At 39.3% G+C, this 18,143-nt stretch overlaps 1 protein-coding gene across 3 annotated transcripts in view; it reads right to left on the bottom strand.

The window, feature by feature from the left end:
* PTPRD (protein tyrosine phosphatase receptor type D) overlaps positions 1 to 18,143 on the bottom strand; it is a 1,191,315-nt gene that overhangs the window by 410,462 nt on the left and 762,710 nt on the right. For all 3 annotated transcript variants that reach the window (XM_063649531.1, XM_063649529.1, XM_063649530.1), the window contains one exon: positions 13,551 to 13,717. In XM_063649531.1, coding sequence (XP_063505601.1) covers positions 13,551 to 13,614 — 64 coding nt within the window. In that variant the 5' untranslated portion in view covers positions 13,615 to 13,717. The remainder of the gene's footprint in view (positions 1 to 13,550; positions 13,718 to 18,143) is intronic.

Genomic DNA, 18,143 nt, shown 5'->3' with positions numbered 1-18,143 from the left:
GCTTATATATCTGGCTCCTCACCTGGGACAGCTGCAACAGGTGTGGGCTGGCTGAGTATTTCTCTCTCTCTGTGGGGTCCCTTCAGCAGGGTAGTTGAGCATCTTGCTATGATGACTCAATATGTCAGAGAGTGAAAGTAGAAGCTTCCAGGCTGCTGAAGGGCCAGGCCCAGAGCTGGTGTACTATCACTTCTGTACCCTCCTATTACTGATCAAAGCCAGTCAGGGGACTAAACCACATTCAAGGAGTGAGGAAACGGACTGCACCTTGATGAGAGGAACTGTCAAATATTTTGGCCATGATTTCCAATTTACCACACCAGGATGATGAGTAAAGTGACAACATGATCACAATGACAAAATCTTGAAAGCAGACCTCACTGCTGACAATTTATAATCAAACTGACAAACAAGAACAAGAAAGCCTAATAAAAAAATGGAAATCATTTTATAGTGAAACACTAGTCACACAGAAATCAAAATTTTCCAAATTGATGTATTTTTTTTTAATTGAAATTAGAAGCCATTCTAAAAGCCATTCAGTGCTTCTCAATTCTGACACAGTGTGTAAGTTGTGACTATGACATAACTTTCCTCCATGACTCTAGGGCCTCAAGATGACTATCAATGAGGGGTGTAGTAACTACAATGAACCTGGATAACTTTGGGCCTGATGCCCAATGGCATCTCTTGGGCCCTCTGGCTGCTGTGCATTTTGAGCTCTCTTGCCTGCTCTTTTCAGCTGTTCTGCCTCTTCTCTGGACAGGGAATCATGAGTGTGTGTTTTAGGTTGTTCCCCATCACCTATTCACCTTTTTGCTCTAGGCAGGTCATCTACTCTGACCCTTGGATTTTTTTCTTTTTCTTATCTGAGAAGTGAGGAGGATAAAAATTATGTTGCCTACTCTTAGAATATTCAGGAACAAATGAGATTAAGAAGATAAAGTGTTTAAACTGGCTGGGCATGGTGGCTCACGCCTGTTATCCCAACACTTTGGGAAGCCGAGGCAGGGGGATCACCTGAGGTCAGGAGTTCGAGACTAGCCTGCCCAACACGGCAAAACCCCGTCCCTACTAACAATACAAAAATTAGCCAGGCATGGTGGCACACGCCTGTAATCCTAGCTACTTGAGAGGCTGAGGCACAAGAATCACTTGAACCTGGGAGTCAGAGGTTGCAGTGAGCCGAGATTGCACCACTGCACTCCAGTCTGGACGACTGAGTGAGACTCCGTTTCAAAAAAAAAAAAAGAAAGATAAAGTGTTTAAATCATTATTCAAGTATTCAAGTGAAAGGTATCACAATCACTGTGGTAAGATAAAATTAATTTTATTGATAAAAAATAAAATATTAACAAAATTAATATACCATAAAATAGTTTATAATAATGGCTAATGTATATTTAGCGTTTACTATGTGCAAGGCATAGTACTAAACACCTTACACTGGTTAACCTGCTTTTGTCTTTACAGCAATCCTGTAATTATCATCTAATACTCCAGACAACAAAAACTGAGACATAAAGTGATAACGCAATCTGCTTCTGGTTTTACAGATATTACACAGAACTACGATGTCTCTTTCCCAATTCGCACAGCTGATTTCAAGAGCTTGTGAAAGGTCTATCATATTTCTAACAAAATTTCTCCCTTCCAAACCCCATATTAATTAGAAGGACAGTATCTATCTCTCCTAAACTCTGCTCCAACCTTCTGTTCCAAAGCTTTCACAAGCAACATCAGTGGTTCTCAACTGGGTGATTCTGCCCCCAGGGGACAGTTCTCAATGTTGAGAGACCACTGGGTTGTCACAACTGGACTGTAAGCTGCTTCCTGGGTAGAATTCCTTGATAAGAAAAATCATCTCAATAGGTCAAAAATGTTAAATAGCTGATTTCTCCATACATGAAGTATTACTCTGTGTGTGTGTGTGCGCGTGCACGCGTGTGTGTGCACGCGCGTGCGTGTGTGTGTGTACAGACAGAATGGAATGAAAACTGAACCTCACAGGACTTCACATTCAGGATCTCATTTAAACATCATAGGAACCTGTGAGAGCTATGAGCATTGCCAAAGGGTCAGAATTCTCCTACCTATTCTCAATTCTCCTCTCAGGAGAATTGAGAAAATTGCTCCTGGTAGGCAAGGGAGCCATTATTTAAGGCAAATCTGGTTACTAACACAATGTACTATTTTAGAGAAAACATTTAAGTTATGGTTTAATAATCATTTTATGTATTACCTTACATTCCCATTGGTCTTAAAATAAATCCAAATATGTTAAATCATATAAACAATAAAGGGTTTTTTTTTTCTTAAATGGAAGACGTTTACCAGGAAATATTTTATTAAAAAGCTTTAATCTATATAGCGACTCCAACCTACAAATCACTTAGAAATCTTATTGCTGTAATTTTGACAAAATGGAAGCATATAGGGAAAAGCCCTATTGAAGTTCCTTTCTTCCCTGCAATTCTCTGTTGACCATCACCCTCCAGTAACAGCCTTACTTTACAAATGTACCCTCCTTCACTATCTGCAGCTATGGATACTGATGAAGGAAAGTGTAGACTTAATTACATGTTTCCAATGTAAAACTATCATCTGCTTTAAAAGAAAAATAAAACTGGCCAGAGATAACGAGCTAAAAGCAGACATTCGTGCTTTTATTTACCAAAGTCTTTGGTGTTCCAAGTATATATCGGCTGGTGCAAAGAAAATTTCAGTTAAGCTGTTTAGACAGTGAGTTTACAACTTGATCAGGAGGTTGTACCAAACCTTCAATGCACTATTTGTGGAAAAATATATACACATTTTGTCCTAGTAGAGAACAGTAGTACCCAATTCAAGTTTAATAAATACATGTCCCAATAATATATCTGTTTCCCTACATACTCTCCTATACCTAGCCCAGCAATCCAAACTCTTTGTAAGACCTCCAGGGCCCCATGATGTGTCTCCTGGACCTTATTTTGTCCTTTGAACACACTAGGCTCCTCCTTGCACTAAGGTCTTTACACTCATTCCCCCCGTCTGCCTGGATGCTCTGAACTCCATTTTTTCATAGCTGGACCCTTCCCATTCTTCAGCTCAAGTGTTGTATCTCACTCAGTAACACCTTCCTTGACATATGACAAATGAAAGCAAGACCTGTCCTCTCCCTTCATATCCTCTCTTACTCTCATATTACATCATGCTGTTTTACGATCTTTGCAGCATTTATCACTCTCCAAAGTCACACCGTTCAGTGACTTGTTGCCCATAGCCATGTCTTGCTGCACTGCTCCTTTCTCCACAACATCCCAACTAGAATATAAAGTCTGTGGTAACAGGAATCTGGATCTGGCTTATTGGAGGCACACTGTAGTCATGTGCTAAATGAAAAGTATTATTACTTTTAAATGAAATGTTATTGAAATTTGTTTTAAAAGATAAGTATAAATATAGAGGAGTTTCTATCAACCTAAAATCACAGTAGATTAAAGGTTTAAATGACTTTTTTTAGTGACAATGGCATTTTATTTTTCTCTCACTCCTTTATAAGCATCTTAAAAAGGTTTAAGTACTTGTTTCTCTATATATTTATCTTAACACAAAAAAAACTAAGAAAACATACTTGGTTTAGTAGATTTGTTATACTTTCTGTACTTTTAGCTTAAAAGGAATAGATTGGGTCCTTTTTTTAAACTGATTATTTAAGTACTTAGCGTATCTTAAAGCCACATTTAATAACTGTAGTTATTGTAAATAACTGCCACAGTACCACGTTGACTTTTGCAAACCTATTGCAAATTGTACAGTGAATTTAAAACTTTTGTGAGAGAACAAAGCTAAATTGTAATGTCTTTTGTAGTAAGGCACTGAACTTCAATGTCTTAAACTGATTCTGGATTCCACATTTTTAACAGATATTAACAAAAAGATAAGTTTAAATAAAACTATCTGAACTTCATGATTAAAAAGTGAAATTACAAGACTGGGTAAAGATAAATCTGGGGGGAATTTTTAAAATGCCATGTTAAAAACAAAGGATTACTTATAAGGTACTGAATACACTTTAGGGCCCTTCTTAACATGCTTTTCTCCTTCACTCTAAATTTTAACAATCTGTTGGTGGTTCAAGTTTTAGAATAATGCTTCTTCACAAAGGTCAATTTTAAAAAATGTTTAAGTGTCAAGCAGTCTAGCCTCCTTAAACCTCTATCCCCCTGGTCCCTTGTACCACCTCTACTCCATAACTTCCAACTAGCCTCTTAACAGATCTCAAGGCCACTCTGGCTGGCCTCCCTCCAAAGAATTTTTCCACCATGCTGCCTCATTGCTCTTTTAAAAATGTAAATGTCTTCCTACAGCAGCTTAAAAATAAGTCAGTGATTCCTGCAGTTCATAGAATAAAAACCAAGATTTTGAACAAGGTTTATGAAGCCTTGTCTTAGCCAGTCTCCACCACTTAGCCAGGTGCATTTATTTGTATCATGTCTGTAATCCCAGCACTTTGGGAGGCCAAGGTGGGTGGAGAGCTTGAGCCCAGGATTCTGAGACCAGCCTGGGCAACATGAGGAAACCCCATCTCCAAAAAAAAACACAAAAATTAGCCGGACGTGATGGCACGTGCCAGTAATCCCAGCTACTAGTGACGCTGAAGTGAGAGGATCACCCGAGCCCAGGAGGCAGAGGCTGAAGTGAGCCGAGATCGCATCACTGCACTCCAGCCTGGATAACAGAGTGAGACCCTGTCTCCAAAATAAATAATAATAATAGCTAAAAATAAGTCCATGTAAAAACTGGTAAAATCCAAATAACACATGTGGTTTAGTCGACAGTACTGTGCAAATGTTAATTTCCTGGTTTTGATAATGTACTGTGATTATGTAATGTATTAATATTAGGAAAACTGAATGAAAGCTACATGGAAAATTCCTGTATGATTGTTGTAATGTCTTTTAAGTGTAAAATTATTTCAAAATAGAAAAATAAATCACTCCCTCAGGAAAGCTGTGGATTACTTTTCAGAACAGATGAGCCACTTGGCTGCTTATTTTCTTACCTTAAATACTTGTTACTGTTAAAAAATGTAAATTTTAAAAATTAATGTTAAATATTTGGCTATGCCACTAGAGTTTAAGCGTTTTAGGGGCAGGGATCATACCGCTTTCAATCCACATTTTATCCTCAGTAGTTAACTCAATGCTTGGCACAGGAAATGTGTCCAATAAACATTTATTAATGGGACTATGAAAGACATGAATGAGCCAATCAGTCAACGTCCCTTGAAATCATAAATGTATATAAATATACATATTTACATTTTAAAAAGATTCTGCTCAAATTGTGAAGTTAATGGGATAATATATGCCAACAGAGATCTAAACAAAGATGCTTCTAATTTGGAAATGACACAAATGAGAAAAAAAGGCATAATAGCAACTAATAATATTTAGTGAATGTTTAATCCTATTATTCAAAATGCTTTACAAACAGTTATTTCCTTAGTCCTTGTGATAACTATATCAAGTGTGTGCTATATTTATCTTCATTCTACAGATGAGAGACACATAGAGATTTGTGCCCTGCCCGTGGTCGGAGTAATTACATAGCAGAGGCAGGACTTGAACACAAGCACTCTGCTCCAAGGTCCACATTCTTTATGCATTACTTCCTGCCTGGAGACAAAGTCTGAGAAGATTGCTTGAGAGCATCCTAAACACTAGCTATGAATTCTGAAGCTAGATTACAGGCTGGTGTAGGCCCACACTGTTTAAAATTTTTATATTCCTCTACCACTTCACACAGGGCTTTTCACACAGACACACACACACACACACACACACACACACACACATCCCAGTTTAGTGAAGAAATAAGTGAAGCTAAAGCAAACTGAAGAAAAAAGAAAATATTAAATTTTACCTTAAAGAATTGGTTCTAAATTGGCATCTCCATCCAATCACAGGACCTTTCTCTTTAATTCTTCACTTCAAGACAGAGCCTGCCTTGGAGTTTCTGAATTAACAAGAAACATATCTACGTAGGCAGGAGGGGATGGGGCTCCCAACCAAGTCAAGGTTACTTGAAATGGGTCAGGTACAGCTGGGTGTGGTGGCTCACGACTATAATCCCAGCACTTTGGGAAGCCGAGGCTGGCACATCACTTGAGCTCGGGAGTTCGAGACCAGCCTGGGCAAGACAGTAAAACCATCTCTACAAAAATATACAAAAATTAGCCAAAAAGGCCGGGCGTGGTGGCTCACGCCTATAATTCCAGCACTTTGGGAGGCTGAGGCAGGTGGATCACCTGAAGTCAGGAGTTCGAGACCAGCCTGGCCAACATGGAGAAACTCGGTCTCTACTAAAAAAAAAAAAAAAATATATATATATATATATATATATATATACACACATATATATATATATATGTGTGTATATATATAAACTAGCCACATGTGGTGGTGGGCACCTGTAATCCCAGCTGCTCGGGAGGCTAAGGCAGGAGAATTGCTTGAACCCAGGAGATGGAGTTTGCAGTGAGCCAACATGGTGCCACTGCACCCCAGCCTCGGTGACAGAGTGAGACTCCATCTCAAAAAAAACGATTAGCCAAGCATGGTGGCGCATGCCTATAGTCCCAGCTACTAGGGAGGCTGAGGTGAGAGGATGACTTGAGCCCAGGAAGTGGAGGTTGCAGTGAGCAGAGATTGTGCCACTGCACCACTCCAACCTGGGCAGCAGAACCAGACCCTGTCTCAAAAAAGAAAGAGAAAAGAAAAAGAAGTAGATCAGGTACATAGTAACAGAATGAGAGGAAAATTAAAGAAGTTAAGAATGTTAAGGGAAAAAAACCAGGAGATCACACAACAGTAGAATCAAATACCACCAGACTATTACAAATAATAAGAATTAGTTCACAAATACTTTTGATAAGTGTTTCATCCTTAGAGTTTAGGGCCTATTCCCAAATAGAGATAACAAACAGGTCATACTTTGGAATTGTTTAAAAAAGCAAGTCCTACTACACTCAATAAAAAATGCTTTGAAGTGTACACATGTGTTGATTTTGTGACAGATTCTTAATCTTACTAGGCAGCTACAGCTCTGCTGGGAGCAATTAATTCAAAAAGCCACAGAAACTCCACAATGAGGCTAAAGGATCAGTAAAACAGCTGGAATACTTTCCTAGCTTAAGACAGCTGGATGTTGCTAATTTAGCTACTTTAAAGTCAGGGGAGGAAGGAAGAGGGAGTAATTTTGCCACACCTCTATTAATTTAGAGAAAAGAGAAACAATGAAAGCTGATAAACATGGTTACACGTTTATCATGTAAACATACAGGTTACTTTCAGGCTGCATATACTAAAGGGACTGTAACCAAAGAACTAGGATAAGCAGAAATTGCTTTTTGTTTTGGTTTAGGTTTTTGTTTGTTTGTTTGTTTTCAGACAGAGTCTCTTTCTGTCACAGGGCTGCATGCAGTGATGTCATCCTAGGTCACTACGGCCTTAAACTGGGCTCAAGCAATCCTCCCTCTTCAACCTCCCAAGTAGCTAGGACTACAGGTATGTGCCACCACAACTGGCTATTTTTTTTCCTTGTTTTAACAGCTTTAGTGAGATATAATTCAAATACCATACAGTTTTCCCATTTAAAGTATACAATTCAATGGTATTTAGTATATTATGTTTATACTCAGTACCATCACTCCAATCTAACTTAAGAACATTTTGGGGGCTGGGCGCAGTGGCTCATGCCTGTAATCCCAGCACTTTGGGAGGCCGAGGCCGGTGGATCACCTGAGGTCAGGAGTTCGAGACCAGCCTGACCAATACGGAGAAACCCTGTCTCTACTAAAAACACACAAAAATTAGCCAGGTGTGGTGGCACATGCCTGTAATCCCAGCTACTAGGGAGGCTGATGCAGGAGAATCATTTGAACCCAGGAGGTGGAGGTTGCGGTGAGCTAAGATTGCACCATTGCACTCTAGCCTGGGTAACAAGAGCGAAACTCCATCTCAAAAAAAAAATAATAATAATAACATTTTCATCATCCCAAGCAATTTATCTTTTAAAGGATGCTTAAATTATTGAGATAATACTCATGATCTAAAACAAAAACAAAAAGACATTTTTATTTTACTTTCTAAAAATTTTTGTGCAGATGAGGTCTTGCTATGTTGTCCAGGCTGATCTTGAACTCCTGACCTCAAATGATCCTCCTGCCTCAGCCTCCCAATGTGCTGGAATCACAGTGGTGAGCCACCACACATGGCAAAATCCACAATCTTTTTAATAAGATATGTTTCTGGTGTAAACTGACTCTGCCTACTGAAATGTATGCATTTTAATAATATAAGAAAGTTATCCTTTCCGTTCTAACTTTTTTGGGAAGATCTTGCCAATTTCTGCAAGATGCAATCATTTGCCCTGCTTTCAACACCATCATTTTCCTATTCCTTTAAAAAAATGTTTTTGGCTGGCACGGCTCACACCTGTAATATCAGCACTTTAGGAGGCTGAGGCGAGTGGATGATTTGAGGTTCGAAGTTCGAGACCAGCCTGGCCAACACGGTGAAACCCCGTATTTATTAAAAACACAAAAATTAGCCAGGCATGGTGGCAGGGGCCTGTAATCCCAGCTACTCGGGAGGCTGAGGCAAGAGGATTGCTGGAATCCCAGAGGTGGAGGTTGCAGTGAGCAAAGATCATGCCACTGCACTCCAGCCTGGGCAACAGAGTGAGACTGTCTTAAAAAAACTAAAAAATATGTTTTTTTCCTGCAAGATAATTCCTGGTCATATCAATGGCCACTCACTCTCTTTCTCACCAAGCTCACCCCCCAACTTCAGCTTTCTGAAGAGGCACTGTATTACTGTGTTTACCTACAGTAAATTTCTATAGTTCCTTCCTGTGAGCTGCTCAATAAAATGTATGTAAGAGGCAACCGTACAAACAGAGGAAACACCTTCTACTATCCATTCTACCCAAGCCAAATTAATTTTAAATGTGTAATTCTAAGGAGCTTTTTTTTAACCACTTTAGACTAAAGCAGATACGCTTTGTATTTCCCCTCTTGATCTTCAATTTAATGCCCGGAAGCAAGGGTTTATAACAACTCCTACATACAGGACTTTAAAGAGAAGCAAGCTGGAGACTTTAACTTGTTACAAGAAAAGCTGGCTTATCCACCACCCAAATTTTGATAATCTCTAGGTCAAATTAAAAAAAAAAAAATAGTACAGTGCTTCACACGTGCTCAATAAAAATGTTTGCTAAATCTTGTTGAATAATGACATAATAACAGCTAACATTCACGAAACACCTACCTTGTGTTATCTGCTGATCTATGAGTTTTATTTTAACTCAGCAAATCCTCGCAAAACCCAGGAGTATTATATCATGACCATCACCGTCATCCACATTTTAAAAATAGGAAAACTGAAGCAAAGAGCAAGATTCATCAAAATGACAAAGATATGGGAAACTGAGGCTAACAGCATGATTTACCAAATCACAGCCAAACTTCAAAATCAGACTATGGCTTCAGAGCTCACATTCTTAACCATTACTCTAGGCTGCCCATCAGGAAATACTTAAGGTAGCAAATGATTATCCTAAAACACAGATGTCAGTCTATGCTCTAATGTCAAAGAAATAAAGAAACTCCATGGGCTACAGTGATATAATATCGAAGGGGGTTGAGGAGGGACTCACTGCTTCCATAAAAGACAGAAATATTGCGCGTATAGGCCAGGTGTGGTGGCTCACGCCTGTAATCCCAGCACTTTGGGAGGCCAAGACAGGTGGATCACGAGGTCAGGAGATCGAGACCATCCTGGCTATCACGGTGAAACCCTGTCTCTACTAAATATACAGAAAACTAGCCGGGCGAGGTGGCGGGTGCCTGTAGTCCCAGCTACCCGGGAGGCTGAGGCAGGAGAATGGCGTGAACCCGGGAAGCGGAGCTTGCAGTGAGCCGAGATCGCGCCACTGCACTCTGCCTGGGCGACAGAGCGAAACTCTGTCTCAAAAAAAAAAAAAAACGGAAAGAAAGAAATATTGTGAGTATATAGTGACTACAGCAAGGCTCTTTAACAATAAGGTAGGAGAATAAAGAAGTATTTACAATCTGAAGTGGAAAAATGACAAAAAGCAACAAGTAAATGGATGAACTAAGCCATCTGAGGAATTAAATTATGAAGAGTGTGTCTCTACAATTTAAAAAAAAGTTCTATTGCTGAGATCAGGTAAACATTCAGATTTAATTATAATGACCACAGTGTAAACTCAGGTCTAGAATGTAACTGTATGCTACAAGTGATTTCGTTAGAGTGAAACTGGTCTGACAAAGAAGATGCTAACAGTAGGTTCTTGGTCTGCATTTACTTTTTCTTTTTTAAAGACTGGTAAATAGCAAATGAAATGTATGTATGAAATACAACTAACAGAAGCTATTATGAAAACTTATCCAGAAGAAAAACATTCACCTGAGCATTACATTACTATAATATACATGAATCTTTAATTTGCATGCATCTTACAGCCAAATGGTTCCCGGAGCACTACCTAAACCACAAAACTGGTTGGCCAGCCCTGAAGAAGAGCTTACTCACGCTGCTCGAACAGAAGACGCATATGCCTTTCCCTGAGATCACAGCTGTACTGTCCAGACATGCATTCAAGAAACAACAACCAAAATCATCTGGGCCATTCAAGACACCGGAATGAACAGAAATCAGATACAAACACATGTCTAGCTTTTTAAAATAATAGTGGATATATAGGGCATTTTAAACTGGCAATGGCAAAGACTATAATTTTCTGCCGAGGGATATTATCACAATTTTCCAACCTAGGTTTGAACCATGGCACATAAGAGCCCTCCTCCTTAATGCAACATCACACCCAGTACTTTGCTATGACATTCTATACAGCAGATTATAACCCTGACTCTCAGGCTTTTTGGAGTTAATCATTTCAAAAGAGAGTGAGTTGGACACATTAAATTAACATGGCAAACTAGAGTGGCTTCTTTCCATTCCCACCCCCATATAGTCTTCTTTTTCAAAGGAGGACAAACACTTGAAAAAATTATTTCAGAGTTCTAAAATGGCTCTGACAAGCTACTATTAATAACTCTTGATCCTTTGGATCAATACAAAACACAGTTAGGTAAAAGGGAAAACAAAGAAGGCTAGATGTGCTAATGAAGGCATAAGGAAACAAATCAGCGACCCAGGCAATAAAAGCCTGAAAAATATTATCTTTATATATGATAGTGAATAAATCAAATTTTTCTTTAGTGTTACTTATAACTTTATTTTTATTTCAGTGTTTGAAGAAAAGGTAATGACAGTATTTGGTAAGTTATCATCTGGATCCTATTTTACCAATTGTTTTTAAACATTTTTAGTGACTAAAATGATATCTCCAACTCTACCATGGGCTTTCACAAACCACAAATATCTTCCGATAGATTGCAAATGGATGTTCCTTCTTCTTTTAAAATGTACCTTAAAAGATATGGTTAAATTTTCCTCTTTCGTCAATAACTTTCAGAATACACATGCTATTCAAGAGTGCCAAATGAATCTGTGAAAAGGAAAGTATACTACATGGAGGCTGATTAGACAAGGACAAAGCTAATCAAAATTGATTTGGCCAAGTTGAAGCCTGTTTCCTCTTTTTAGCTATAATGGGGAGGGTGAGAGGGAGTAGATTCTTTTTCAAGTGACATCTTAAGGTTGAAAGCTGGTATCACAAAACATATAGCGTGATAAATATCTTCACTACAAATTGCTAACAAGGGCCTTTGTGATTTCTTTTGTAAGACAACACAGCATAAGAAGTGTGATGAAGAAGGAAGACAGGAAGACGGAGGAGAAAACCAGTAAGATGACGGTTATCTGCAGAAAAGATTGTTTTTTCAAACATAATTTTAAAAGTCTTCCTTTCTAAACTCCACATCTGTCTGCCACTTTTCACCAGAGAATTAAGCAAAGGCATCACTGCTCAGCAGAAGAACATCTTTAGTTATCTGGAAAGATAACTTCATGGACATACAATAATTATATCTAGTAACTTTAAGAAAACCTCTAGCTGTGATCTGACATTAAAGTGGGCTCCCAGGGTCTAAACGGGCTTTTGCCAAAAATTAACAATGGCGAAACAAATTCCTTTTGCACTCTAGCCAAACAAAAATAATAAAACAATAGTCTCAATTTCTCTTTAATAAACTAAATATAGATTTCACCTTTAAAATAAGCTTTGACATAAATGGCTTTAAAATAACAAGAACATCTTACATTTGGGTCTTTTCCCAGTTAATTATTTGCTGGCATTAGACTCGAAATTCCTTGGCTTCACCTTAAATTGACACTCCCAAGTGCTAATTAGGAAACTATATACATTATTAACCAGAGAATGCTGTGCTTAAAACATGCATGTTACATATGTATCTTATTATTAATGTTATTCCTTTCACTTCTCAAAATACCTCTTTAGAAAATAGAGCTATTTCCATGAAGCAATTGGTGGCTCGTGAGGGAATTCTTGTCAAAATGCAATTAATAGAAAGAGGCCAAGATGACACAGGATCCTTGTCTTGGAAACAACCTTAACATGAGTCAAATTTAATCTCACTGAAATAGTCAGTGGAGAGAAACGTTAATGACTGCAGATGTTACACATTTTACTCGTACTAGGCGATTCCCAAAGAGAATGGCCAACTCATGTATGAACTAAACCACTACCGAGGAACCACACATGTCAGGGAGTACAAGGCCGAAACATGCCTTTCTCCAGTACTATCTCTTCCAAAAAGCCACAGGACAGATGGGAAAATAAATCCATGTAAACAAGGTAGACCTAATGATTTCCTAATTAGGAAGGAGATGTGATCTTCTCATTAATTGTCAAGCTAATGGACCACAATAGCAGTTTCATAAATTGAGTCCAGTAATCCAAACTTTGGTGTCTCTAGTCCACAGAACTCTCCTCATACTTCCAGATCCTTCATCCAGCCACAAAGTTGTCAGTTCTGCTTGATTTGTTTGAATACTGTACTCAACGACAGCTGTCGGAAACAGTACATTAGAACAGCTGCTATGACAGCTACAAGGGGCTTGGAAGTTTAATTAGGCTCATTGTGACATTGTGCATTTTTCTAAACACGGAACAATCCACAAAAATAAAGAAATTTTGAGTGGGTCTGAACAATGTTTACTTATTGGCACCACCAACTGGTTAACCTCAGTTTGAGTTATATCCTTGGTCTCATAATATCTTTGCTACCAGGCTGATAAGAGGTATAAAAAAATAAATAAACACGAGAAGCAGTTAGATGCACAAGAAAAGGGGCATTAAAAGGGAGAGGAAATGGTGAGGAAGTCACGTCAATAATCTCTTTCAAAGGCTGGCTGGTAGCCAAGGAGGATCCCACAGTGTCTCAGGATTTACTTCCAAAGGAAATGTATTCAGAAGCCCTGAGCCTAGTGCCAACTGCAAACAAAACCACTCATTATGGTCACAGCCCCCTAGAGAAGGGGAGAATGGCTTACTCTCAGCATCCGTGCGGAGGAAGAAAGTGAGGAGCAGCAGCAGCAGCCTGGCTACGTGCACCATCCTGCAGCTTGGCAGCAGCGTGCGCGAGCAGCTTGGAATCACTGCCTCCGGAGCCGCAGCGAGTCTGTCCGATCTGAAATTTCAGCTGGAACACTTTCAGAGCCTGAAAGCGGGGAGGAAGAGAAAAGAAAAGGAAGAAAACACAAAGATGCTTAGATTTCTTACTCTTTCCCCCCTGGTTCCATCACAATCACCACGACAGACACAATCCATCGTAAATACACAATAAATTGTAACTGTCATGCTTTGTATTAGGAAGGAAACAACTTGGTTTGTAAAATGTAGGAGTCTTAGAATATCTGAGTTTTTGTTACGTGGGAGCTCTCGCATTCCCAATTTTAGGCCCTCCTGAAGCCAACCACCTTGAATTTCATTCTTTGCTTATGCCACCTTTTGGGCAAAGCACCTGAAAAGGAACTGTCACTTCTTATGAAACATTACGTAAATACATCAGTGGAAAGAAGCACACCAGTGCTATGAGAAAGATTTAAGAGAAGTTCCTCCATGCAGGATAAAAGTCTATTACTGACACAATAATGGAAGCTGCTTTCTTGGCATCAGGTGAAATGACAGGGCTAATTCAACTTCTCCAGGTAAATAGCAGAGGTTAGAATTTTTTACACTAGCATATTTGGCTTCTTCCCTGAAGACACATCAACGTTCAAGTCTAGTTTGGCATCAATAAGTCAAAACAATAGTTGGCACGAGCCTCTTTCATTTAACAGGATTTTTATATGCCTCCCGGGCAAGGGTTTAATTTCCTCAATCTTCTCTGTAAAATCAAAAAGCCACAAACTATTTTTAGAGCACCTACTGTGTGCAAGGCATGAAGAGTGACAGCCCAAGGTGTCTCAAGGTAGAAAGATGAGTCAGGTTCTATTATTTTTGTTTCCAGATTAGTAGGGAAAATAAAGCAGGTACACCAGATGATCAGTACAATTTAATAAGTGATTAGTGCCAGGAAGGAAAACCAGATAATGCTGTAAAAGATAGGATCAAGATTGACATTATGGAAATAGTGTCTCAAACTAGGCCTTGAAGTTTAACCAGGATTTTAACAAGATGACGAAAAGGCATTCCAGGAATTCTATGCAAAGGCAGGGCAGTGGGAAAGGAACTTTGGAAAACCTGAGTTTCCTGGTTTGGTTGGAATAGGGCCTCCCAAAGGTCAGCATGCATGGGGCCCCCTGGAAGCCTTCTTAGAACAGATGCGTGAGTACTACCAACAGAGTTCGTGGGTCAGCAGGTCTGTGGTGGGGATCCAATAATTCAATAATTTGCTTTTTTTTTTTTTTTTTGATACAGTCTTACTCTGTCACCCAGGCTGTAGTGCAGTGGTACAATCACAGCTTACTGCAAGCGCTGCTTCCCAGGTCCAACTGGTTCTCCTGTCTCAGCCTCCCAAGTAGCTGAGATTACAGGTGCCCACCACCATGCCTGGGTAATTTTTGTACTTTTAGTAGTGGCAAGGTTTCACCATGTTGGCCAAGCGGGTCTCAAACTCCTGGCCTCAAGTGATCTGCCTGCCTCAGCCTCCCAAAGTGCTAGGATTACAGGGATGAGCCACCACTCTTGGCCTACCAAAGTGCTAGGATTACAGGCCTGGGTCACATATTTGCATAAATTTGCATTTCTACATGTTCCTGGGTGATGCTGATGCTGCCAGTCCAGAGACCACACTCTGAGAACCTTCTGGTTGAAGTCATGGGAAACCATCTTCTATTAGGAAAATCAGAAGATGAAGCAAAAGAAACTGGTTCAGAGTCAGGCACAGTGGCTTACGCCTATAATTCCAGCACTTTGGGAAGCTGAGGCAAGAGGATCACTTGAGGCCAGGAGTTCAAGACCAGCCTGGCCTACATGGGGAAACTCTGTCTCTACTAAAAAACACAAAAAAATTAGCCGGGCATGGTGGTGCATACCTGTAACCCCAGCTACTCGGGACGCTGAGGCAGGAGAATCACTTGAACCCAGGAGAGAGAGGTTTTGGTGAGCCAAGGTCCTGCCACTGCACTCTAGTCTGGGTGACAAGTGAGACTTCGTCTCCAAAAAAAAAAAAAGGTTCAGACTTTAAAAAACAAAAATGGGTCACAGAGAGCCTTGGATGGCAATCTAAGTCAAATAGCCTTTATTCAGCCAACTACAAAAAGAGCTATTTAATGTTTTAGAGCAGAGGAACAACATGGAACTAGGCTTTGGAAAGATTAACTGACAACTGGATCAGGGATGATTTAGAGATTGCTATTAGGCCACAGCAAGAGTTCCAGGTGAGAAGTGACACAGGACTTAAGAGTAATGGTGGTCCTGGTAGGAATTAGGAAGGGAGGCAATGACTGGCTCCAAGCAATCATTTGAAGCATAATTCTTCACGTGTTAAATAAGTGTACCTATAGAACCCTCAATAAATCTAGCACAGCCTCTTATACAGAGTACACTCTTAATGAAAAATTAAAAAATAGAGAGAGTAGATCACATCCTACTGCATCCTCTATCACTGCAGAAAAAATCTGAAAATGACTATCAGTATTCATTTGCAAAATGAAACTGCATACCCTTAATTTTTAAAACTGAAATATTTGAAACATATACAAAATTTTTGACAGGAAATACTAGAGATATCCAGAAATAACCTAATCCACTAAAATAACTTGTACTTTAAAAAGAATTATAATGCAGATACCATAGTATGTCTTTTCTGAAACTCAGCTTAAGCATGAGAACAGAAATTGTTTTAAAGATACTATCTTTTTTATTACTATTCATAAGCGGTTTGAATGCAGGAAAGATAAAACTAAAAAGGAGAGGAATCACTCTACCATTGTATTGTATTAGATTAGAGGTAGAATCACTCTACCTCCTTTTTTTTTTTTTTTTTTTAAACAGTGGGTGGCATGAAGAAGCAAGTGGTACACTGGAAAACTTCTTGAATCCAGAAGCTGTCCAGCTGTTCCAAATCAGCTATTGTTATCAATCTCCTCTGAAAAACAACTTATCAAGCAGTTCACACCTATCAGATGTTAAAAATCTCAAAAGTTCATAGGAAAAGTGCTAAAGGAATGAGCTCTCCCCTCCACATTCCCCTCCTCCCGCTTTCACTGCTCCCATCCTCATGCCAGCATTTGAAATGACAGCAAAGTCCAGGAGACATCAATCCTGTCGGACTCGATTTGTGTCTGTGCAAGCGTATCAGAGCCAACTGCTACATAATGACTCCGTGTGATCACAGAGATGGAGACCTATGAATGCTCACTCAGGGAAGAAGTGATTTGGCTTTTCCTCCTACTCAGCTGAAGTGCATCAGAAGACCAAATTTTTTCAAATGAACCTTCAAATGTTACTCCTGGACTAGCAACAGTGATAGGATCTAGCACTCTAGAAACGAATGCAGCTATAAACATACATATTTATACTTAAATGCATTGTGCCCAAAGGAGATCAGAGGTGTGAAGATAAAACGTATTCTAAATGTTCATTCCAGCTAATCTCCATTCCTTATCTTGTTTATTACACAGCAACATTGCCAAAAGGGAAATGCTGGCTGCCTATCAGTAAGGTGGAATTTAAATTTAGGTACAAAAATTGGAAATGGATTCTTAAGAAAATAATTAAACCAAAAATAAAGAGGATAAAAGAATATTATAAGTAGTTTCCAATAATCTATAGTAAGGGTTGCTAAGTACTCTGAAAAAAAAAAAAAAAAAGAGCAAGGAGGTTCAGTGATATTAAAAGTACCATGTTTTACCTTACTTACATCACACATTATTCAGCATTTGTCCAATAGCCTCAGCAGAAGCCAACCCTTTGATTTTTATATGTTTTGCTCCTTCTTTCTTGAGACAGAGTCTCACTCTCTGTCAAGCAGGCTGGAGCGCAGTGGCACAATCTCAGCTGACTGCTACCTCCGCCTCCTCAGTTCAAGCGATTCTCCTGCCTCAGCCTCCTGAGTAGCTGGGATTACAGGTGTGCGCCACCACGCCTAGCTAATTTTTCTATTTTTAGTAGAGGCAAGGCTTCACCATGTTGGTCAGGCTGATCTTGAACTCCTGACCTCGTGATCCGCTCACCTCGGCCTCCCAACGTGCTGGGATTATAGATGTGAGCCACTGCACCCGGCTCTCTGTCTTTCATCAGCAGGGACATGCAGATAGAACTCAACCATGTATATGAATCTAAAATACAATTTCAAAAAATTTATAACTCTCTGGTTTCTTATTTCTCATACCACAAAGATCTTATGAAACAATAATTTTGCTGATTTCCAATTAACTGAATATTTACTTTTGTATATCTGTACATGGGTGGTTGGAGAAACTAACAGTTCAGAGGGCAATACGATGCATGTAATATAATTTGAAATGGAACAACAAAGAGCCCACTTGCCTAAAAGCCTTAACAAATCACGGTTTCAAGCGATCACATAAGGTGACATCTATCCAACTCTTTTTCTTCAACTTACCATTGTAACACTTTTCTGTAATAAGTATATTCATATTCAAACCAATATGAATATTGAAGGATTTGCACTATTT

This window comes from Pongo pygmaeus, chromosome 13, assembly GCF_028885625.2.
Source record: "Pongo pygmaeus isolate AG05252 chromosome 13, NHGRI_mPonPyg2-v2.0_pri, whole genome shotgun sequence".
Lineage (NCBI taxonomy): Eukaryota > Metazoa > Chordata > Mammalia > Primates > Hominidae > Pongo > Pongo pygmaeus.
Note: the sequence above shows the minus strand (reverse complement) of the source record. Positions and strands in the feature narration are given on the sequence as shown.